The following is a 25,514-nucleotide window of genomic DNA, read 5'->3' as shown; positions in this document are numbered from 1 at the left end:
ACCATGTAACACACCCAGAATAATGTTAAATACTGATGAACCCAACCATCTTTGACCTCTTTCTAAAAAAAATTTTTTTTAATGTTTATTCACTTCTGAGAGACAGAGAGAGACAGAGCATGAGTAGGGAAGGGGCAGAGAGAGAGGGAGGCACAGAATCCAAATCAGGCTCCAGGCTCTGAGCTGTCAGCACAGAGCCTGACACGGGGCTCAAACTCACGAACCGCAAGATCATGACCTGAGCAGAAGTTGGACACTTAACTGACTGAACCACTCAGGTGCCCCTGACCTCTTTCTAACTTCAGTGGGCATTTCTAGTATGGCACAGTAAGCCTGATGCTGGCTATTAGTTTGAAATGTGGTTATTATATACATTTATTATGTTATTATTTATTTAAATCTTATTTAAAAGTATTCAATTCTTATTTTTAGTTCATTTTGTTTCATTTTCAATCAAAATTCTGTAACATTTTATCTAATATATTTCAGACAGCCATCAAATACCACAAGATTCTCTTTTCCTTTTATCTAATACAAATTGTAACTGTGTATGATAAATTAAGCCATTCTGGCATTGCTGGAATAACCTCCTTTTGGTCAGAGTATTATCCTTTTATCATAATGCTGATTCTATCTGCTAATATTTTATTTATAATATGTATAACTAAACTCATAAGTAAAATTAGTTTTGAGTTTAACTTGTTTTCCAAACTTCATCAGATTTGAGAACCCAGTGGTTTCACTGGGGAAAAAAAACTTGAAATGCTATCCTTCTTTCTGTAAGTTCTAGGTTTAAATTTTTTGGCCTACATTTCAACTTACTCAACGAACATTTCTTGAGTACCCACTGTGTATTTGATAAACACTGGCAAAATAAAGATTTTTTTAAAAACATGTATCTTTGAGGGCGCCTGGCTTGCTCAGTCAGGGGAGCATGCAACTGTTTATCTCCAGGTTGTGGGTTTGAACCCTATGTTGGGTATAAAGATTACTTAAAAATAAAATCTTTAAGGGCACCTGGGTGGCTCAGTTAAGTGTCTGACTTCAGCTCAGGTCATGATCTCACAGTTCATGAGTTTGAGCCCAGGATCAGGCTCTGTGCTGACAGGTTGGAGCCTGGAGCCTGGAGCTTGGTTCAGATTCTGTGTCTCCCTCTCTCTATCTGCCCTTCCCCCCATCATGCTCTGTCTCTCTCTCTCTCTCTCTCTCTCAAAAATAAATAAAAATATTTAAAAAAAAAAAAAAATATATATATATATATAAAATAAATAAAATATTTAAAAAATGTATCTTTGATGCAAAAAATAAAGCAAACAATGAAGAAACATACAGGTAAATATAAATATACTATCATAGGATTGGTTCATCTACATTTAAGTATACAGCTACACAAGGAAAACTTCAAAGAACTAAAATTTGGTCTAAGTCTTGAAGGTAAATAGGAGAAACAGAAAAGAGAACTAGAATTCTAGACATTTGTTTCTGAAACAATCATTTCCACCTGCTCTTAAGTAATTTTAATTTGTATGACTGTGTTTTCCTGTAAGATGATGCTATGTTACTAACAGCAACTAGAATTGTGTGTTGGTATGATTGATAAGGCCTACCTATATTTCTTCCACACTATGTACATAAGTGGGACTTGATATTGTAGAGCTTGTTAGTTGAAAAATCAGTCTTATATTCATGTTTTTTTCTACCACTTTTTCAAATTCACCACATCTCTGTTCTCTGCCAGAGTAACAATGTAGCTTTTCACACTCCTTAACTGTTCACAATTTATTAACTCCAAAACTCAAAAGTAAATAGGCATAATAAAAAAGAATGCAATCTAGCCACTTACAACAACATGGATGGACTTAGAGGGTATTATGCTAAGTGAAATAAGTGAAAGAGACAAATACCATATATTTCACTTATATGTGGAATCTAAAACACAAAATAAATTAACAAAAAACAGAAAGAGTCTATAGAGGACAAACTGATGGTTGCAAGAGGGGAGATGGGTTGAAGGATAGCCAAATGGGTAAAGAGGAGTGGGAGATACAGAATGAAGAAGTCCCAGGGATAAAAGGAGAGCACAAGAAATATAGTCACTGGTACTGTTCTAGCATTGTATGGTGACAGATGGTAGCTATACCTGTAGCGAGCACAGCACAATGTACAGAGGTGTCAAATCACTATACTGTACACTTAAAATTAATGTAATGTTCTGTGTCAACTATACTTCAATTTAAAATGCTTTCAGGGGCGCCTGGGTGGCGCAGTCGGTTAAGCGTCCGACTTCAGCCAGGTCACGATCTCGCGGTCCGTGAGTTCGAGCCCCGCGTTGGGCTCTGGGCTGATGGCTCAGAGCCTGGAGCCTGTTTCCGATTCTGTGTCTCCCTCTCTCTCTGCCCCTCCCCCGTTCATGCTCTGTCTCTCTCTGTCCCAAAAATAAATTTAAAAAAATAATAATAAAAAATAAAAAATAAAATGCTTTCAAATAAATAAATGGGTATAGGTTGAAACATTCAGAACAGAAGCAGTAAAAACATAACACTCAAAATTCATGATGCTGGGAAACATTTCAGGTTGCATGCTGTGTGAGATTATTACAACTTCTCTAACAAAAGTCTATGGCCAGGCTCTAAGTAATCTCATTAAAATATAAAGTCTTTAATGTAAATTGAAACAAACTCAGGATGTGCCTGTAACATACCAGTTGACTGAAAATTTCCTAAAATATTACAGTCTGATAATTTGAAGAGCCTAAAATGTACATAGCTGCTGATTAATCCTAACAACATGTTATATACACCGCTGAGAAGATAAACTGGTCCAATCACTCTGGAAGATGAGATTATTCAGTTTCAAAAATGTACACACCTTTCAAGCAAATTCATTTCTAGGAATTTATCCTAAAGAAAAAAATTAATGTACAGAGATATATGGTTAAGGATATTCAGCACAGCAGTTTTATACTACTGAAAAATTAATAGTGGTCTAAATTTTCAATATTCAATCAAATGTTATAAATTCATCTGAAATTACAAAACTCTACATATACCTGACAAAAGATGGTCAAATACATTATCAAGAAAAGCATGTGACATTACATTATGCATACTACACTAACACAGTAGCCACAAGCTGCACATAGATACTTAAATTTAAATTTGATTAATTAAATTTAATTCCAGATTAGTTATAGTGAAATAAAATTTAAGTCAGTTCCTCAGTCACACTAGCCACAATTCAAGAGCTCCATAACCATATGTGACTAGTGGCTACCATAATGAACAAAGCAGATACAGAACATTTCCATCATCACAGAAACTTCTATTAGACAATACTAATGTACAGTATTCTATCTTTTTTAAGAGAAAGAAATACAGAAGGGTGGCGAGCTGGGTGGCTCAGTCAGTAAAGCATCCAACTCTTGATTTGGGCTCAGGTCATGATCTCACGGTTGTGAGATCAAGCCCTGCATCAGGCTCTGTGCTGGCAGCAAGAGGTCTGTTTAGGGTTCTGTCTTTCTCTCTGCCCCTCTCTCATAATAAATAAATAAGTAATTTTTTTAATGCAGAAGGAATGTATACATAATAAAAATGACTGGAAACATATGCATAACAGTTATCAGTAGGTAATGATACCTGGGATTTTAAGTTTTTGCTAATTTTACTACAATAAGCTACCATGAATTTACTATGTAATAAAATCATGTTTTTAAAAAACACTGAATTTCCTCTTTATCAAAAATAAAATGTCCTCACTGTAAATATTTCATATTCCTTACAAAAGGAGAAGTTATAGAACTACAAATATAGAAGTATCCTTTTACAGTTACTATTTTGCTGCTTTGGGAATATTCCATGCTTTAATTCCTTTCCTCATACTTCATTCAGACTGACAGTAACACAATTCTGTGATTTTTTTTCCGTATCCAAATGGGAAAGTTATCTGAAGTCTCTGGCCACATATAGAGAATTACAGCTGTCGATTTTTTTTTAATTCAAAGGAAGATGTATTTTTCATTTATGTTTTCTTAAAATGAATCATTACCTAGAAAAGTGAAAGGTTATCAACAGTCACAGTGGCCAGCTTAAGTCTGAGTTTCCTCTATAAAAAATAACTGACAGTGTGCTCTATATCATTCTTTCTCACTGTGCCTCCATGGCAGCAAATGATTTTTATTACATATCTTTTAGAGCAAGGCAAGTTTCTATGGCAACCACAGAGCAAACATCCATTACTACTACCAAGGACTATATAAGCACATCTAAACTGAAGTAAACACTTTTTCTCTTAATAATATTCTGAAATTAAACAATAATTAGGTAATCTGATTCTGTTTTTGCTGTGTGTGTCTCTATGAACAAATCAAGAGATGAGTAACAAACTAAGAAAATTCTGTGTCCCTCTAGCAATAAAATGTGTCTACAGAAACCAGATTGGGGGCAGGGGGCAGAAAGACCCAGAAATTCCAAGCCAGTATACATACTAGTCAATGCCATCTCATACAAGAGAGCAAATCAGAAATCAGTGAAGCACTTAAATATCAAAGAAGAAATTCCCTTCGGGCTAACTCAATGGAGTATGTAAATTTATCTAAGCCAAGATGCTGACTAATGCGGGGTGGGAGAGACAATCAGTAAGTCAAGACAACTGAAAAAGCACTCACCTCTCTCAACATACTGTTCTCTTTTTCCTTCTGCTCCAAAAGGCTTTCTAGGTGGTGGACGTGCATCTCTGCCTCTGCCAGTCGTCTTGTTCTCTCATGATCTTCTTCAGTAGCCTTAGCAGAAAGTCCTTTGCTCTGCAACATCTCCAGAAGTTTCTTGATGGATTCATCCCGAGCATTTAGGGTTTGCTTCTGAGTCTCAATACGCAACTCCATTTCCTCCAAAGTCTTTCGAAGAAGAAACAGCTCTTTGGCCTGCCGCTCATGCTCAGCATGTAACCTCTGAAAGTTCTCCTCTGTCAGCTCTGCCACGAAAGGTTCACCAGTCCTACTGCTACTATCTTGCTGAAACAGCTGGTTCAGGTCCCTCTGGATCCGCAATTCATCCTGGAGAGCCTGGATTGTCATTTGCATGTGCTAGAACCAAGACAAAACAGAAAACCCCAAGTCAGCTTCCCTCCTCAAGAAGAAAAAATAAAGCAGACTGGGAAAGTCAGAAAGTAGCTACCAGGGCTCTCAGAACTTGAATTTAACAAATTAGAATTCATGTAATTTTACACTGTCTTAAAATATGATTGAGATAATCTATAAAATGTCAATAATTTAGCCTCTATTACTCCCAAAAGGAAACAAGAGAAGTATGGCAGAACTTCACTTTGCATAAGCCATGACAAAGTAAAGGCATTGTTCGAAATTAACAGAAATATTCACAGAACTAAAATGGAGGGGAGGAGAAAGGGGAAATCTACAGGAATACAAACACATCATACAAAAGTTTCACCAAATAATACAAAGGATATCAAAACACAAAATGACTTTTTAAGTAAGTTTACACATTAAATAATACTAACATTTAATGAGTAGCATCTACATGCCACACACTTTTTATGTGTTGATTCATTTAATCTTCATGACATGTGTACTATTAATTTTTTTACTACTTTTTTACTATTATTATTATTCTTACCGATGATGACACTAGTCTTGGAGATTTTTTGCTGTTTATTTTTTTTTAATATTTTTTAATGTTTGTTTATTTTTGAGAGCAAGAAAGAGTGCAAGTGAGGGAGGATCAGACAGAGAGGGAGACAACAGAATCAGACGCAGGCTCCAGGCTCTGAGTTGTCAGCACAGTGCCCGACACGGGGCTTGGACTCACGAGATGTGAGATCATGACCTGAGCCGAAGTCAGACACCCAACCTACTGAGCCACCCAGGCGCCCACTACTGTTTATTTTTGAGAGAGAGAGAGAATGAGAGAGCGTGCAAGCCAGCAGGGGAGCGGCAGAGAGAGAGAAGGAGACACAGAATCTACAAACTCCTGTCTCCAAGTTGTCAGCACGGAGCCTGATATGGGGCTCAAACTTAAGAACTGCGAGATCATGACCTGAGCCAAAGTCTGTCAGGTCTTTTTAAATCTAGAGATTTAAGTAACTTGCCCAAGATCACACAGTAAATGATGGACCTGTCACTGAAATCAAAGGAATTTTCCCAGCCCACAGAAACTAGTGCTACCTGAAGAAAATAACATAACTTGAAGCTTTCATAAGGGGAGGAGAAGGAGTGCCTGGGTGGCTCAGTGGGTTAAGCTCTGACTCTATCTCTGCTCAGGTCTTGATCTCAACAGTTTGTGAGTTCAAGCCTAGTGTCAGGCTCAGCACTGACAGCACAGAGCCTCCTTGGGATTCTCTCTCTCTGCCCCTCCCCTGCTCACACTCTTCTGCCACCCTCCTCCCACCCCCATCAAAATAAATAAATTTTTTTTAAAAACTTAAAAAAAAACAGGGGGATGGGGAAATACCTCACCATGTGAGCTTTTCATACAGGGAAGAATAATAATATAGGTGAGTAATTAAACAAAGATGTCAATGCAGTTAAATTACAAAATGTTTGAGACAGCATATCTTTAGCCTGTACACCTAATGAAGGTATATGAACCTTTAATCTGAATGGAAAATTTCCAGCACGTTAGACAAAGAATCTAAAAGTATTCACAAGATTCATATTTTTAGAAATGAAGAAACAACAACAACAAAAATCACTCTTTGTATTAAAGGTTTAAAGACTGGCAGTATGCCATAGTGGAAAGAACACTAACCCACAATCAGCAGACATGACTTTTAGTTCCAGCTCTCACACTAACTGCTATGCAATTTTGGATACAATGCCACTTTCTGCATTTCAGATTCCTCATATTTAAAATAAGGATTTATATACCTGCACGATTTTTTCACAGAGATTTTAATAATATCATGGAAATCTTTGCAGATTATAAAACATACATTGTTGAAAAATTCTGGCAGACTACAAAATAGCAGTACAGTAAATATCTCAAATAAATGATCTGGCAAGGATACAAAGATGTATGTACAAAGATACTTATTCTTATTTATAATAGTGACAAAATTAGAAACAACCTAAATAGATATTAATAGGTGATGAGTTACAGTAAATGAGAAATGTCCACATAATTTAATACTATACATCCATAAAAAATAACAGTGTAGGCGCACCTGGATGGCTCAGTCGGTTAAGTATCCAACTTTGGCTCAGGTCACAATCTCACAGTTCGTGGTTCAAGCCCCGCATCAGGCTCTGTGCTGATAGCTCAGAGCCTGGAGCCTGCTTCTGATTCTGTATCTCCCTCTCTCCCTGCCCCTCTCCTGCTCATGCTCTGTCTCTCAAAAATAAATAAACGTTAAAAAAAAATAACAACAACAATGTAGATTGGTATTTAGTGATTTAAATCTATCATCACAATATACTGTTTTAAGTGTAAAAGAGCAGACCACACAAGACTAAGTATAGGATGATCTCAATCTAATTTTTAAAAGTGTATATACATCTAGAGTAAAGTCTAAAAGGATACAAGCAATTAATTACCAACGACTATCTCTGGGTATGAATAGCTTTTACATTTTTTCTTCATACTTTTTTGTACTAACTAACCATGTAATCCTTTTGTAATTAAAAAAACAACAACAACAAAAACCACCTTTTTACCTAAAAATAAGAGAAACAGATTTCAGAGATAATTGCTTGGGTACAGAAAACCGTGCTCAATTTACTACCACTTTTGTTAAAGAAAGGGAATAATATTTACTATCTACTGTAAGTAAAAAATAAAATATTCTTAAGAAATAAAAATATTTCTGGAAAGTTACACAAGAAATAATTTTTTAAAAAGTAAAACTAGAATCTCTGAAGGACAACTTATAAGAACACTTACTAGAAATTTATTCTATTCCTCTTGAAATTTTTTTATTCCTCCAGAAATTTTTAACTGAAGTATAATTGACATTGAAATCTTCTTAGTAACAGCTTTATTGAAATATAACTCACATATAATAAAGTTCACCTGTTTTAAGTGTATAATTCAGTTTTCAACATATTAAAAGTTGTACATCAAACACACATATCTAATTCTAGAACACTTCCATCACCCCTTAGTGAAATCCCAGGCCTATTAGCAATCACTTCCCATCTTCCCTCCTCCCAACCTTCCTCTTAAATTTGAACAAAATAGATGTGCTACCCCACTCAAAAATTAAATTTAGGGGTACCTGAGTGGTTCAGTCAGTTAAGCATTCAACTTTGGCTCAGGTCATGATCACCCAGTTCATGGGTTCAAGCCCTGCATCAGGCTCTGTGCTGACAGGAGCCCAGAGCCTGCTTCATATTCTGTGTCTCCCTCTGTCTCTGCCCCTCCCCTGCCTGCACTCGGTCTCTCTCTCAAAAATAAAAAAACGTTTAAAAAAAATATTTTTCAATTTAAAAAGGGCAGCTGGGTGGCTCAGTTGGTTAAGCTCAGGTCATGTTCTCACAGTTCTTGGGTTTGCATCCCACATCAGGCTCTCTGCTGACAGCTCGGAGCCTAGAGCCTGCTCCAGATTCTGGGTCTCCCTCTCTCTCTCTGCCCCTACCCTGCTTGCACTCTCTCTTTCAGAAATAGATAAAATTTAAAAATAATATAAAAATAAAATAAAAAACAAATTTTTTAAAGTGCATACAATACTTTTCAAACTTAAAAAAGAATGAAATTCTGACATGCTACAACATGGATGAAACTTGAGGATAATGCTAACTAAACCATAATAGACAACTATTATATGATTCCACTTAACACAAGGTATCTAGATTAGTCAAACATATGAAGCAGAAAGAACAACAGTGGCTGCCAAAGCCTGGAAAAAGCAGGGGTTGGGGAGGGATGGGAAGTCACTAACAGGTATAGTTTTACAGGAACAAAAGAGTTCTGGAGATGGATGGTGGCAATGTTTGCATAACATAATGTACTTTATGCCAATGAACGATACACTTGAAGAGTAGCTAAGATGGTAGATAAAAGATGTATTTTACAGTAATAAAGAAAATGAGGAAAAATGATACCTGCCATAAAATTCCAATTTATGGATATTAAATTATTTATGACTATTGATAAATATTTAGGTTGGTTCTGTTTTCACTATTACAACAAGCACCTTCATATGTATATCTTTGTACATGTATCCAAATTTTTACTGGGGATAAATTCTCAAAGGGGAATTGCTGAATTGGAGGATATGCAATTGTAATTTTGATTATATATTAAAAATTATCTCTAAAAGGGTCTGACACATTTAAACTTCCACCAAACAATATCTGGGAGTCGCCACTTCCCCATATATTTGAAAACTGTAGGTATTTTCTTTTTCTGGCATTTCTTTGATTATAAGCACAGCTAAATACCTATTCACATATCTACTGGCACTTTGTATTCCTTCCTTTGTTACTCATCTGTCCTTGTTCTTTGCCCATTTTTTAATTTTCCTAATCCACTTAGGAAAATAACCTTTTGCCTACTGTGTATGTTACAAATATATTTCCAAGTCCGTCATTTTTCTTATAACAAATTTTATGGTGACTATCATAGAGATTTTTTTTTTTTCAGTGCAAACACATCAACTGTTTATTTCATAATTTCTAGTTTTCCTATTAGGCTTAGCAAGTAGTGAATTTTCAATTCTGGTAATCTTCAAACTTTTGAAAACCACTGCTTTTTTCTTACCAAGAATACATTTATAATAAGACTATCAGATATTTTAATTCAGGAATAGGATTTTTTTAAATGCATTTAACTTTCAGCATCACATTTTAAAGATTCTTAACAGTTGTTGAACTTCAAAATCTTTAATGAAAAGATGTGTCAAAATGCTAGTAATTCTCTAGAGCTTATTATCAATTCTATTTTCCTTCTTTACATCTGAAAGTCAAAAAACCCAGTTAAAGCCTGAGTGAGGGTAGTATCAGAAGTTAAATTCAACAATGAAACTGATTGCTAGGTACAACTGTTCCTCCTTTTTTGGACATTCATCACCAATTCACTCAGGTTAGGAGAAACAGGTGATGACTACAGCTAATAGCCTCACATATACTTTAGCATTTACAATTTGATTAAATCTGGCATGGCAATTATTTTGACAATATAGAAATTATAACCATTAATGTTATAATTTCAGCTCTGCTTGCACCCATTTATCTACAAAATAGAAATAAAATGATGGTCTGACTGGTAGCCTAGAAAGCTACACAGCAATTTTCTCCACTGAAATAAATCCCTACTTTAGGCTACATTCAAGCTAGCTGTACTTTACAAAAATTCTTGCCAAATTCCTTGGGAGAAGAAAGAAGCAACAGGCTAAGAAACTATGCGACTGTTTCTCCAGCATATTCATACAGATGATAAACTGAGCAAACCTATACATCCCATAGACATTTATAATGATCAACCAAAAAAAAAAAAGACATACTGAATTTAGTGGGAAGACCTCAGTTGTAAGACATTAGGAGAATCTCTATTTGGGAATTCTGCCTCATGACATTCTCCAAAATGATCTCCGACTTCTGATATTCCAAATGTTATACCAACACTCAGTAGTCTACCACTTTTCACTCTGACATTCAGGTGATCTGGAAAGACTGGAAAAGTAACTGCTTAAATTTTTTTAATTGTTTTTTTTGTTTAATGTTTATTTTTGAGAGAGACAGAGACAGAGCGCAAGCAGGGGAGGGGCAGAGAGAGAGACACAGAATCTGAAGCAGCTCCAGGCTCTGAGCTGTCAGCACAGAGCCTGAAGTGGGGCTTGAACCCACAAACCATTAGATCATGACCTGAGCCAAAGTCAGACACTCAACCAACTGAGCCATCCATGTGCCCCAGTAACTGCTTAAAATTTAATCCAAGGATTGTGCTATTATTATATGACACTCTGCCTCAATGAAATGATAGAGTATTGTGAACAACAGGAATGAACATTTTTAAATCTCCGACAGAGACTATGACTTCTATTAGAAAAATAATACATCTGAAACAAATAGCCAAAAAATCACCACAGCTCTTCATATAACATATTTTAGATAAATATCAGAAGCTCCTCTAAGGCATAACTTCCCAAAAATAATCATTAATTTCTTGGAATAACAGAGTGCTTTGGTCCAGTTTATCCTGATTTCTAAATTGACAGAATTTTGTAGTCTAGAGCTATTTTTAGTTAGAAAAAAAGAATACAGTAGTCCCCTCTTTATCTACAGGGAATATGTTCCAAGACCCCCGATGGATGCCTAAAACTGTGCATAGTACCAAATCCCATATATACTATGTTTTTTCCTATACATACATACCTATGATAAAATTTATAGATTAGGCATAGTAAAAGATTAACAACAAAGCTAAAATAAAATAGAACGTATCAGTATACTAATAAAAATTTATGAGAATGTGGTGTCTCTCCCTTAAAATAATCTCGTGTTCTGTACTCAACCTTCTTCTGATGATGATGTGACATGATAAAATGCCTACATGACTAAACTGAAGTGAGGTGAATGAGGTAGGCATTGTGAGGCAGTGTTAGGCTACAAGGGACCTTCTAACAAGAAAGTCAGAAGGAAAAATGAGGTCTGCTTCCAGACCACAGGTGACCACCAGTAACTGAAAGCACAGGAAATGCAACGATGCAAAGGAGAGACTACTGTATTATGGATACAAAAAGTGATCATCATTTCAAACAATATATCACAGAGAACTCCATGAACTATGTGTCAAGATGACCAGTTAAAAAAAATACAAGTATAGGGGTGCCTGGGTGGCTCACGTGGTAAAGTTTCTGACTTCGGCTCAGGTCATGATCTCACAGTTTGTGAGTTCGAGCCCCACATCAGGCTCTCCACTGACAGTGCAGAGCCTGCTTTGGATCCTGTCTTCCTCTCTCTGTCCCCCCCAAAAAAATAAACATTTAAAAAAAAGAAAAAATACCAGTATTGCGCCCTATTATGTTAAATCAAGAACAATTTATTCTGAAACATGTAAATGTATATATTAAGTAAATTTCATTAATGTAAGATGCAAAAGAGCCCATAATAATTCTTACTGAAGTCATCTGAGTCAAGCTTACAGCTTCCTCAGGCCATTTGAGGTTCTGATCTGTACCGCTACATTACTATATCCCTAACAATAGCACTTACCAGACTAATCTGAAATATATTTGTCTCTGTCTTCAATAAAAACTTTCTAGGACTTTAACGGTTGTCATCTCTTTACTATGAGGTACAGCACAGTGCTCAGTATATTAAGTGCTCAATAAGTTTTTGATGAAAGATTGAGAAAAACAAATTTTGAGAAATTATTTTGAAAGTAACAGCAGTAGAACATGCAAATCAAGTCCCTGGAGAGCTGTATCTTTCCCCTATAATACAATGATTAACTCATATTCTGTAACAATTCTTTACCAACTAACACAAAAAATTCTATCTTAGGGGTGCCTAGGTGGCTCACTAGGTTAAAGGTCTGACTTTGGCTCAGTTCATAATCTTAGGGTTCATTGGTTCAAAACCTGAATCAGGCTCTATGCTGACAGCTCAGAGCCTGGAACCTGCTTTGGTTAAGAATGAACCAATGAATAAATGAATAAACATTTGAATGAATAAAACATTTTTAAAAATTCTATCTTAAATAAAAACTACCCAAAATACGAAACACAATCCTAATAAAAAATTTTAACCATATCCTCTGGATTTATTCATGGTTTTTTTTTTTAATAAAATAATCTCTATACCCAACGTGGGGCTCAAACCCACAACCCTGATATCAAGAGTCACACGCTCCACTGACTAAGCCAGCCAGGTGTCTCTGGATTTATTCATGTTTGATCCAAAGCAAAGAGAAGCATTTTCAGATAATCAACAGTCAACAGGAATCTTTCATAGTTTTAGTACTATACAAAGCACATGGAGTTCTTATCCAAAAATAAAGCTTATAAATTGATAAAACATAATAGTTAAAAAAAAGAACAACATAATAGTTACTCATCAGCACTACACCCTATTCTAAATTTTAGATTAAGAATAATATTCAAGCCTGGGTGGCTCAGTCATTTGGGTGCCTGGCTTTGGCTCAGGTCATGATCTCGTGGTTGGTTCATGGGTGTGAGCCCCGCATTGGACTCTCTGCTACACAGGACCTGCTTTTAAACCTCTGTCTTCCTCTCTGACCCTCCCCAGCTCACACTCTCTCTCTCCCTCTCTCAAAATTAAATAAACATTTTTTTAAAAAAGTTAAGAATATTCAAGACAGAAATGAGACACATACATGTAAGGCACTTAATTCTACATGCAAGATATTCAAATGAAGCTTAAGAACCTATCAGAGATCACTATGAGCTAGACTCGTGAATCTTTAATATGAAAAGAAAGTATTTTAATTTCTATCACTTTAGAAGGAAGTCGGTGAGAAATTTAACCAGTCTAAACCTCAGAGACTGAGGAAAAGCCTCTAAGGTAATTCATTTCTTTTTTTTTTTTCAACATTTTTTTTTTTTTTTTAATTTATTTTTGGGACAGAGAGAGACAGAGCATGAACGGGGGAGGGGCAGAGGGAGACACAGAATCGGAAACAGGCTCCAGGCTCCGAGCCATCAGCCCAGAGCCTGATGCGGGGCTCGAACTCACGGACCGCGAGATCGTGACCTGGCTGAAGTCGGACGCTTAACCGACTGCGCCACCCAGGCGCCCCTAAGGTAATTCATTTCTTGTAATCATCAGTCTACTATTCTTTCAGTTGATTACAAGGATTTATTTTCTGTGCAGAAAAGTATACTGTAAACTATCAACTATTAACCAAACCCAAGTTCTCAGATTAAGAAACAACACACCAGAATTCAAATGGTTAATTAAATTACCCTTATATTACGCTCATTCTCTTCTGAAAAAAGACAAAGAGTGAAGATAATGAACAAGCAATTATACCAGAATTCTACCAACTACTCTCCACTACTGAATCCAGGAAAAACGTAGAACCTCTATCTTTATGCTAGTACAACCCAGAATGGAAGTTAAAGAACAAATGAAAATGCTATCAAAATAAGTTGACCCTTGAATGAACGTGAGTCTGAACAGCATGGGTCCATTTACACACATATTATTTTCAATAAACAGTACAGTAAATGCATTATCTCCTCCTCATGATTTTCTTTCTTTTTTTTTTTTTAGGGGACCTCATGATTTTCTTAATAACACTTTCTTTTCATCTAGCTTGCTTTATTGTAAGAATACAGTATATAATACATAATAACATACAAAATATGTGTTAACTGACTCTATGTTATCAGTAAGGCTTCCAGTCAATAGTAGGCTATTAACCGTTAATGGGGGGGGGGGGCGGGGGGGGCGGTGAGGGAGAGTCAAAAGTTACATGCAAATTTTCAACTGTGCAGAGGACAATGCCCCTAATCCCCACATTCCTCAAAGGTCAACTGTACATTTAATATTTTATGACCTCAAAGATAATCAACAATTCAAGTAACAATAAACTGCTTTTAGTACAAGTCCTAGAAATGCCAAATTGCTTTTAGATACCCAAGCACCATATTATTTATTATTTACCCCTTAACTTCTACTTATGTGATCTCCTCTGCCCTTTCCCTCTTTCACTCCCAGTTTAATCCTACTTGTCCTTTTATTCTAAGCTCAGGCATTATCTCCTCCAGAAAACTGTTCTGATTTCCCTAACTAAAAGAAAGACAGAAAGAGGAAAGAAGGAATTGGTGAATGAAGTGCAGAAAGAAAGGACAGTATCCCAAACCAGAAATTACAATGGTAAAAATATTATGCTAAGCAATATCAGGATTGAAGAGATTCATTTCACTATAAATGACATCAAAATAACTGGAAAAAAAAAATCTTCAAAGTAAAATCGACCAGCAAAGAGATCCTAGGACAACCACTTCCATTGTATTTAACTTGAAAACACTCAGCAGTAACAATGCAATGGCAGAACTATAAGCAACCAAAAAGATAGTGTTCATTCCAGCAGCATTTCAAGTATCAAACTCACTTCTTTCTTCATTCTTTACAACCCAACAGTTTCAAACACCTGAAACAAAGGTAAATGAAATCCCCAATCTTGGTCACAGAAATACTGGTATATGAATCAAAAAGAAAGAAGAGTAAAGAACAAAGAGCTAAGTGATGGCAATCAGCTATGAAAGTGATATAATCTTGGCAATGCTGCTTTGGAGAGTAGGTTTTGCTGAATGAATACACACAGAAGGCAAGAAACTTGGCCATCTGAAGGGAGTCCCTGCTGACATTCAGCTGCACACAACGTAAAGCTGACAGGGTCTAATGTCTGTGTCCCACAGAGCTATGTCAACAATGAAGTCACTGTGTACCCACAGCTTATCAGAAACTATAGAATTTCGCTCTCCTTCCCCCACCTTTTCCTCCAGAGGAAGAGAAGCAAGGAAGACTGATATTGAAGGTACAGAAAGATCATAACCTTACAGTCTTAGAGAAAAGCATTCATTTAAACAGTACTACTGTTTAAGATGCTTTGACATACACGATCACCAAAAAATTTCAAAATGAGATGAAGCCAAACAAAATTACTTGTAAAATTAATTCTGTCTGGAGAAAATTACGTAAAACATATACAGAGAACATCAGTAAACCAGACCAAACCAACCAAAATTATTCATATCTTATTTCAATACTTATATTTTTATTAAACATGCTTTCCTATAAAAATCAAATCTAGCTATGAAGCAAATCAGAATGAAACTGAATACAGGCAACTGAGAGACTGCCATAGTCCACTACTGTAATTTGTTCTAGAAATACTAAGAACAAGTGTAGTAAGATGAGAAGACAATAAAGAGTAGAAGAATTAGAAAAGAAGAAACAGTCATTATACAAAGATTATATGATGAAAATTCAGAAGAAATTACAGACGAGACATCTATATCATTAAGAGTTCAGCAACCTGGTAAATGTCAGATCAACATGTAAAATTTAACTGCATTTCTCTACACAAATGTTTTAGAAGTGTAATTAACAAGAGACAGAAAGAGAAGCTTGATAAGAACAAAAAGGCACCTGGGGATAAAAACATGAACAACAACAACAACAACAAAAATATGACGCTTTTATAGATAAAATCTTGAATCTTCCTTGAAAGTAACTGAGATATAAATATAAATATTTATTGTACACAATCCTTTAATAATTTCCATGGCAATCATCAAACAGGGTATGTCTAAGACCCTTGCACATACTTCTGTAAAAATGTTAAGCAGATAAAAGAAATCTTTAGTAATTAATCAAAATTTTTTGAAAAATTAATAAACAGAAAAGAAATGAATTTAGGTAGTAAAGAGATAGTATTAAAGACTGCTTCATGATTCAGTGGCACTGTTAAGAGCAAATAAGAACACCAGATGGAATCTTCATGGGGTATTTAAAGGGAAAATAAATTTGCTTTCCTGACTCTCACCAATTCTATCATATAAGCCCCAATAAATATATTTGTGACCATTATTTTCAAACAACTATTTAACTCCTGCACCCATATTTGCAAGGAGTTTACTTACCACATCATATTTGCACTTGAAGTGATCTGCACCATCACTTCATCTCCCTGCATACTTTTAAATAAAAGATATTGAGATATCTATGTTAGAAAGCACACTTGGTATAATTAAAAACTGACAGGGGCTCCTGAGTGGCTCAGTCAGTTAAGCATCCAACTTCGGCTCAGATCATGATCTTGCTGTTCATGAGTTCGAGCCCCATGTCAGGCTCTGTGCTGCCGGCTCAGAGCCTGGAGCCTGCTTCTGTGTCTCCCTCTCTCTCTGTCCCTCCCCTGCTCATGCTCTGTCTCTCTGTCTCAAAAATAAACAAGCATTAAAAATAAATAAATAAACAGACAAACTGACACACTGGACTTAATCAAAATAGAATTTTATCAAAATTTTTCTCCAAGTGATCATTATAAAAATAAATTGATAGGCCACATACTGGGGAAAATAGTAACTGTCAAAGGACTTGTGTCCTGAATATATAAACAACTCCTGAAACTCACAAATAAAAATAAACAACTTAAAATTTTTAAAATGAGTGAAAGATACTTTGGAAATCTACAACTAGCCAATGTGGAAATGAAAAACTAATATCACTAGTAATTAGTAAAATGAAAATTAAAACAGAATGAGACACCACCACACACCCACTGGAATAACTAAAATTTAAACAACACCAAATGTTAGCAAAGATGTGAAACAACCAGAATGTGAAATTACATCAATGCTCTGGAAATTAGTCTGCCAGTTCCTCATAAAATTAAACATACATCTATCCTATGACCCAGCAACTATACTCCTAGATATCTCCTCAAGAGAAATAAAAACATGGCTACAAGCACATGTGTATAAAAATGTTGACAACAGCTTTATTCAGAATAGCCAAACACTAGAGAATGGATAAACTGATTATGCAACATCCATATAAAGAAAACTACTCAATGTTAAAAAGAATAACTATCGATACATTAAACATGGATAATGTAAAAACAACACACTGAAAAGAAGCCAAACACAACAGAGTACACACTAGATAATCCCATTTATACGAAGTTCTACAACAGGCAAGACTAATCTAAGGTGAAAGAAATTAGAACACTATTTGTTGGAGGGCAGGATACTAACCAGGAAAGGGTGCAACGAACTTTATGGATGATGACAATGTTGTGTCTTTATAAGGTATTGGCATTTGTCAAAATTCATAGAATTATGATGCTGGAGTATTTCCTGTATGTACACTACACTCAAAAAAAAACATTAAAAACGAAAAAGATACAGGTTTGAAAAGGAAAAAATAAATATTCAAGATAATTTAACAACTAGTAATGACTTCATTTAAAAGGACAGTAATTTAGGAAATTTAAGAACTTTTCCAGTTCTAAACATGCTTTGTAGGATGCTCTATCACCTAATTCAGTGGTAGCCATACATTCTTAAAAAGGTAAAAGAGAAAAAGACAGAAACTTAGGGTTATAAAGATTCATTCAAACATGCAACAAAGTACGGAAATCACCTCAACAATTTGCCTTATTTTCTTCAGATCTCTCTCTCTCTCTCTCTCTCTCTCTCTCTCTCTCTCTCTCTCTCACACACACACACACACACACACACACACACACACACACAATTACTTGTTTATAATTCACATAAATGATGTCATCTGTACATGCTTCTCTTTGCAACTTTGTTTTGTTACTCAACTTAATGTGACTGAGAACGGAAAACTGGAGCAACCACTATGGAAAACAGTATGAAGTTCCACAAAAAAATAAAACTAGAACTACCATATGATCCAACAAGCCCTCAATTGCTGAGACTATGAACCATTTCTTTATTCTCATTTAATGTGAATACTCCCAAGTTTCACCACAGATACATTATTAGTATGTTGGATTACTTAGTGCTGCCCAACACAAATGTAATATGTACTGGATTACCCCTCAAAACCTGGAATCTAAATTTCAAAATACATCTGACCTTAGTATTTTGGAGGAAGGGATTTTGTACCTATATTCCATATGATGAGTAAATACCAATTTGTCCACTGGCCTACTGAGGAAGAGTTAGGTATTTTTCCACCTTCTCACTATTATACTAAATGCATGTATATCTATCTCCTTGTACACATATGATGCAACTGCTAGGTAGCAGAGTGTGTTCTTTAACTTTACCAGTCATTTAGCTTTTTTAATTTAATATACAACAAGCTGAATACAGATGATGAAAGGGTACAAATATCAAGCCTAGAATTTTCATACCTATAGAGTCATTAATCATACAACACTTTCCATTACTCATATAACCACTTTCCTAGGAAGAAACTTTGGGTAGAAATGGAAGGAGTTGCTATTTGAAAAAAACAAAACAAAAAAAAAGCAAAAAGCCAAATGATTATGTATTCAATTCCACCCATAAGGAAAAAACAGAGTATTCTCAAAGTTTTTCATTATGAAGCTGGAGAATGGAAGGCAGAGCAGAATGCCTTCATTCTGAGGCACGAGAATTCTTTAAAAATACACATACATTCTACCCATAGAACCTTCTGTCTCTGAAAGAAAAAAATGAGGGGCGCCTGGGTGGCGCAGTCGGTTAAGCGTCCGACTTCAGCCAGGTCACGATCTCGCGGTCCATGAGTTCGAGCCCCGCGTCAGGCTCTGGGCTGATGGCTCAGAGCCTGGAGCCTGTTCCGATTCTGTGTCTCCCTCTGCCCCTCCCCCGTTCATGCTCTGTCTCTCTCTGTGCCAAAAATAAATTAAAAAAAAAGAAAAAAATGAGAAAAGAAAAAGAGATTGGGAAGAATTCTAATTTCTCTCTTCCTCTCACCCTTCATCTGAAAATGACATCTTTCTCTGAGAATCCCCACAACAGGAAACTACTTTAATCTTAATACTAAAATTTTGATCTCAAAGATTCCTATAAAGTCATCTTTGACATGAGGACCCTGAAAACTTGAAAGCAACAATAATCAACAGTTTCAACAGTTTCCCTTCTATCCTATTCATATTTATTGCAAAAATAAACAAACACACAAGGTTTTAGTATCAAGTATTTGAAAATGTCGAGATACCTATTGATTACTAATATTTAAAGCATTTTTAAACAATATATGAACTGGAATACATGCCTATATCATTTTTTTTAACTTTTTTATGATTTATTTATTTTTGAGAGACCGAGACAGAGCATGAGTGGGGGAAGGGCAGAGAGAGAGGCAGACACAGAATCCAAAGCAAGCTCCAGGCTGTGAGCTGTAAGCACAGAGCCCGATGTAGGGCTTGAATCCAAGAACCGAACCATGAGATCACGACCTGAGCCGAAGTCGGATGCTTAACCACCTGAGCCACCAATGTGCCCCTATATAATTGTTTTTCTTGACAGATTTTCATAACAAATTCTTTGATCCACATATTACAGGGAAAATTCGCATGTTAAATAAACCTACTTGTTTAAACTAAGATATCTAAACAAAAAAAAAAGGAAATAATTTTTAACATAGTGTTATATTAGTTTAAGGTGTAAAAATATAGTGATTCAACAATTCTATACATTACTCAGTGTTCCACATTATAAGTGTACTCTTAATTCCTATCACCAACTGCACCTATCCCCCCACCACCTCCCATCTGGTAATCATCAGTTTGTTCTCTATAGTTTAAAGTCTGTTTCTTGGTTTGATTCTATCTTATTTTTTTTCCTTGCTCATGTGTTTTGTTTCTTAAATTCCACATGAGTGAAATCATAGGGTATTTGTCTTTCTCTGACTGACTTATTTCATTTAACATTATAGTCTCTAGCTCAATCCATGTCATTGCAAATGGCAAGATTTCATTGTTTTTTATGGCTGAATAACATTCTGTTACATAATATATACCACATCTTTTTTATCCATTCATCTACTGATGGACACTTGGGCTGCTTCCATACTTTAGCTATAGTAAATGATGCTGCAGGGCTGTGTATATCCTATCAAGTTAGTGTGTTTGTATTCTTTGGGTAAATACCCAGTAGTGTGATTAGCAGATCATAGAGGACTTCTACTTTTAATTTTTTGAGAATCCTCCAAACTATTTTCCACAGTGGCTGTACCCGTTTGTATTCCCACCAACAGTGCACGAGGGCTCCTTTTTCCCCACGTCCTCATCAACACTGTTTCTTGTTTTTGATTTAGTCTTTCTGACAGATGTGAGGTATGATTGGCATTCCCCTGATGAGTGATGTTGAGCATCTTTTCATGTGTAATGACCATCTGTATACCTTCTTTGGAGAAACGTCTTCGTTGATTTTCTGTTTGGATGATCTGTCCACTGATTTAAGTGGGGTGTTAGAAGTCACCTACTAGTTGTGTAGGAAGTTCCTTCATGTTTGTTATTAACTGTTTTATGTATTTGGGTGCTCCCATATTGGTTGCATAAATATTTACCATTGTTATATCTTTTTGTCCCCTTTATTACTATATACTGTCCTTCTTCATCTCCTGTTACAGACTCCTTTCAAGTCTATTCTGTGGGAATGCAAACTGGTGCAGCCACTCTGGTAAACAGTATGGAGGTACCTCAAAAAATTAAAAATAGAACTACCCTACAACCCAGCAATTGCACTACTAGGTATTTATCCAAGGGATACAGGTATGCTATTTCAAAGGGACACATGCACACCAATGTTTATAGCAGCACTATCAACAATAGCCAAAGTATGGAAAGAGCTCAAATGTCCATCCATGGATAAATGAATAAAGAAGATGTAGTGTATATATACATATACAATGGAGTATTAAACTCCATTCAAAAGAATAGAGAATCTTGCCATTTGCAACTACGTGGATGGAACTAGAGGGTATTATGCTAAGGGAAATCAGTCAGAGAAAGACAAATACCATATGACTTAACTCATATTAGGACTTTAAGATACAAACAGATGAATATTAGGGAAGGGAAGCAAAAATAATAGGAAAACAGGGAGAGGGACAAAATAAGAGACTCTTAAATATGGAGAACAAACAGAGGGTTACTGGGGAGGGGTTGTGGGAGGGGGGATGGGCTAAATATGTAAGGGGCCTTAAGGAATGTATTCCTGAAATCATTGTTGCACTGTATGCTAACAAACTTGGATGTAAATTTAAAAAAAAAAAAAAAAAAGTAAAGTAAAGTAAATAAAGTCTATTCTGGGGGCACCTGGGTGCTCAGTCAGTTGAGTTGTCTGACTTCAGCTCAGGTCATGATTTCATGGCTAGTGACACACTCTGTCTCTCTCTCTCAAAAATAAATAAAACATTTAAAATAAATAAATAAATAAATAAATAAATAAATAAATAAATAAATAAATAAATAAATAAAGTTTACTTTGTCCAATGTAAGTATTGCTATCCCTGCTTTCTTTGGACATCTATTTGCATGATAAATGATTCTCCAACCTTTCACTTTCAATCTACAGGTGACTTTAGGTCTGAAAGGAGTCTCTTGTAAACAGCATATGATGAGCCTTTTTCTTGTATCCACTCTGTCACCCTTTTGTCCATTTACATCCAAAGTAATTGCTGATAGATATATATTTATTGCCACTTTTGTTACTTTTATAGTTTTTCTCTGATCCTTTCTTGCTCTTTTTCATGGTTTGCTGGCTTTCTTTACTGATATATTTGAATTCCTTTCTCTTTATTCTTTGCATCTCTTTTACTGGATTTCAATCTATGGCTACCAATACATTTGTATATAACACTTTCTGCAGGTAGCAGTCTATATTAACTTGATGGTCACTTAAGTTTGAACCCATTCTTTACTCCTGTCCCACACCATATTTTAAGTATATGGTGTCATATTTTACATCCTTTTGTGAATCCCTTGACTGATTTTTACAGATATACTTATTTTTACTGTTTTTGTGTTTCCTACTTTTCATATTCTCACTTACGGTCTTTCCTTTCCACTCAAAGCGTCCCCTTTATGAATTCTTGTAGCCTGGTTCAGTGGTCATGAACTCCTTTAATTTTTGTCTGAGAAACTCTTTGTTTCTCCTCCTATTCTGAATGACAGCCTTGTTAGGTACAGTATTCTTGACTGTAGATTTTTCTCTCTCAGCACTCTGAACAGATCATGCCACTCCCTTCTGGCCTGCAAAATTTCTACTGAAAAAATCCACAAATGACCTTATGGGGGTTGCCTTGTTTGTAACAGTCTTTTGCTGCTTTAAAAAAATTTTTATCGTGGCGCCTGGATGGCTTCAGTTGGTTGAGCATCCGACTTCGGCTCAGGTCATGATCTTGCAGTCTATGAGTTCAAGACCCGCGTCGGGCTCTGTGCTGACAGCTCAGAGCCTGGAGCCTGCTTCGGATTCTGTGTCTCCCTCTCTCTCTGCCCCTTCCCTGCTCATGCTCTGTCTCTCTCTCTCTCTCTCTGTCAAAAATAAATAATCATTAAAAAAATGTTTTTCAATAAATCTTTTATCACTACTTTTTGCCATTTAAATTACTATGTGTCTTGGTGTGGACCTCTTTGGGCTGATTTTGTTGGGGGATTTCTGTGTCTCCTGGATCTGGATATCTGTTTCCTTCCCCAGATTCAGAAAGTTTTCAGCTATTATTTCTTCAAATAAATTTTCTGCCCCTTGCTCTCTCTTCTCCTCCCAAGATCCATATTATGGAATCACTCAGTTCTCTAAGTCTGTGTTCATTTTGCATTTTTCCCTCTCATTTGCTCAGCTTCATTACTTCCCATTACTCTTTCAGGTCATTAATTTGTTCCCCTGCTTCCTCTAGCCGGCTATCTATTCCATCAAGTGTATTTTTAATTTCAATTATTGAGTTCTTCATCTCTGATTGGTTCTTTTTTTATCTGTGTTACAGGTTTCACTGATATCCTTCACTCTTTTCTCAAGTCCAGTAAGTATCTCTATAATCATTACTTTCTCTATCAGTTATATTACTTATCTCCATTTCGCTTAGGTCTCTTGCTGTGATTTTTGTCCTGTTCTTTCATTTGGGACATATTCCTCTGTCTCATTTTGCTTAACTTTCTGCGTCCATTTCCGTGTGGTAGGAAAGTCAGCTAAGTCTCTTGCTCTTGAAAGGAGTGGGCGGGCATACACTCTCTTCCACAGGGATAAGCAGCTGCTGGTAAGATCAGACCAGCCAGGGCTGCTCCACAAAGTGCATGCATGGGCAGCAGGTACAGCTTTAACAAAGTGTGGTCATCCTCTGCAGGATGTCAGGAGACGTAGTGTTGGCAAGATTTCCGCAGGTCTTCTCTAGGTGTGGACACACAGTACTGACTGGGATTGACACAGGCCAGGTTGGAGGGGGTGGTGCATAGTATAAGCAAGTTAGGTAGTGAATGCCAGCACAGCTCTAGTTTGATTATGCTGGGGGGGCAGGGGAGGGAGCCAGTGCCAGTCAGTTCCTTTCTTCCTAGAGAAGTCCCTCAGCAAACTGAGTTTAGTAAACAACTCTCCCTCCCATAGGCCCCAGACATTTTTCAAACTGCTGATTCTAAGCAGCATCTCCAATGGCTACTTGTGGTGCTGTCTCTTTAAGAGTGGGGCCTCTGCTTCCTATTGCCCTCCAGGGTCTCCTGGAGGTGAGTCTGCTGATTTTCTAAAGTTCCAGGCTTTCCCATTGGTTGTAAGAACTCAGAAAATTTGGTCCCTCTGATTTTCAAGGCCAAGTGCTTTGGGGATTCACCTTCCCCAGGCAGGTTCCCCAGTGTGCTAGTCTATTTCTCATCCCTCTTCACACCCACGGCTCCCTCCCTCCAGAAGTCAGACCCACTGAGTCCTCAGCCTTCCTACCCTCTTTGATGTGGCCTCTTCTCTATATTTAGTTGTGGAGTTTATTCAGCCAGTCTTCAGTTTGTTTTCTGGTTTATTTGCACTAATGTATTACCCAGTTGTATGTACGGGAAAAGGTGAGTTTCAGGTCCTCCTATTCTGCTATCTTCCCCAGAAGTCAAAAACGAGAAAATTTAAATGAGACGTTTGCAAAGGAATATTTAATGACTTTAGCGAACCTAAAATATTTCATATTTATTTCTAATATAGACTTAAGCAAAAGAAAATTTTAATTCCAACCTATAGAGCAGTGCCACAAAAACATGAAGCCCCCAGCAACTCAAGACCAGTACTTTATCATAGGAAGAAAAACTAACCCCTAACCTATTTCAATACCAGAAGAATAACACAGATCCTGAGAACAACTCTGGCCACCCTAGGACTCCTCACTATCAATAACAAGAGTTGTAATTAACATGAATGAATCTACATCAGACAGTTTTGCCTATAAAGATAAGGAGGCGGTACCATGGAAAAAGAAACTTAACTAAACAATGAAAACTATAAGAAAAAATACTAAAGTATAATCCCGCACGGATGGAAGAAATATTTTTAGTAGCTACTATGTATCCGGCATTATGTTCCTTGCTAGAGACACAATGGTAAGTAGGAATAATAAACATGATCTGTGTCCACATAAAGATAGGTAAGATGGTCATTAATCAAAACACATACACACATGCATGAACATACATATACACAATTATAAATGCAAACAGGGAGAAAAGCCACAAATTCAAGGAAGTAAGAAAATATATAACAAAGAGACCTTACCCACCTTGGGAGGGTCTCAAAAAGTTCACCAAAAAAATGTGATTTGAGGACTAAATGAGATTTGAACAAGTTAACTTATGTTCATTAACTATTTAAAGAAATGACACTTATTCTCTGAAGAGAGGACAACTTATGTGAAGACCCTACAGAAGGATGAGACAGGACACATTTGAGGAACTAAGGAGACTGAAGCACCAAGAACTTTAAAGGAAGTGTGGCAAGAGTTTTAATAGACTTTAAGGGCAACAGGAAGTCACTAAAAAGTTCTGAGCAGAGTACTATCATCATCATCATCATCACTAATATTTACCAAGTGCTTACCACATACCAAGCACATATTATGCCATTAAATTACAATAGCTACGTGAGGT

The 25,514-nt window shown here is 36.2% G+C and overlaps 1 protein-coding gene across 13 annotated transcripts in view; it reads right to left on the bottom strand.

Moving 5' to 3' along the window:
- The window catches only part of ERC1 (ELKS/RAB6-interacting/CAST family member 1), a 515,043-nt gene that overhangs the window by 416,585 nt on the left and 72,944 nt on the right, over window positions 1–25,514 (bottom strand). For all 13 annotated transcript variants that reach the window (XM_058744143.1, XM_058744141.1, XM_058744150.1 and 10 more), the window contains exon 3: window positions 4,664–5,080. In XM_058744143.1, the coding sequence (XP_058600126.1) occupies window positions 4,664–5,080 (417 nt within the window). The remainder of the gene's footprint in view (window positions 1–4,663; window positions 5,081–25,514) is intronic.

Source organism: Neofelis nebulosa, chromosome 8 (assembly GCF_028018385.1).
Source record: "Neofelis nebulosa isolate mNeoNeb1 chromosome 8, mNeoNeb1.pri, whole genome shotgun sequence".
NCBI lineage: Eukaryota > Metazoa > Chordata > Mammalia > Carnivora > Felidae > Neofelis > Neofelis nebulosa.
Note: the sequence above shows the minus strand (reverse complement) of the source record. Positions and strands in the feature narration are given on the sequence as shown.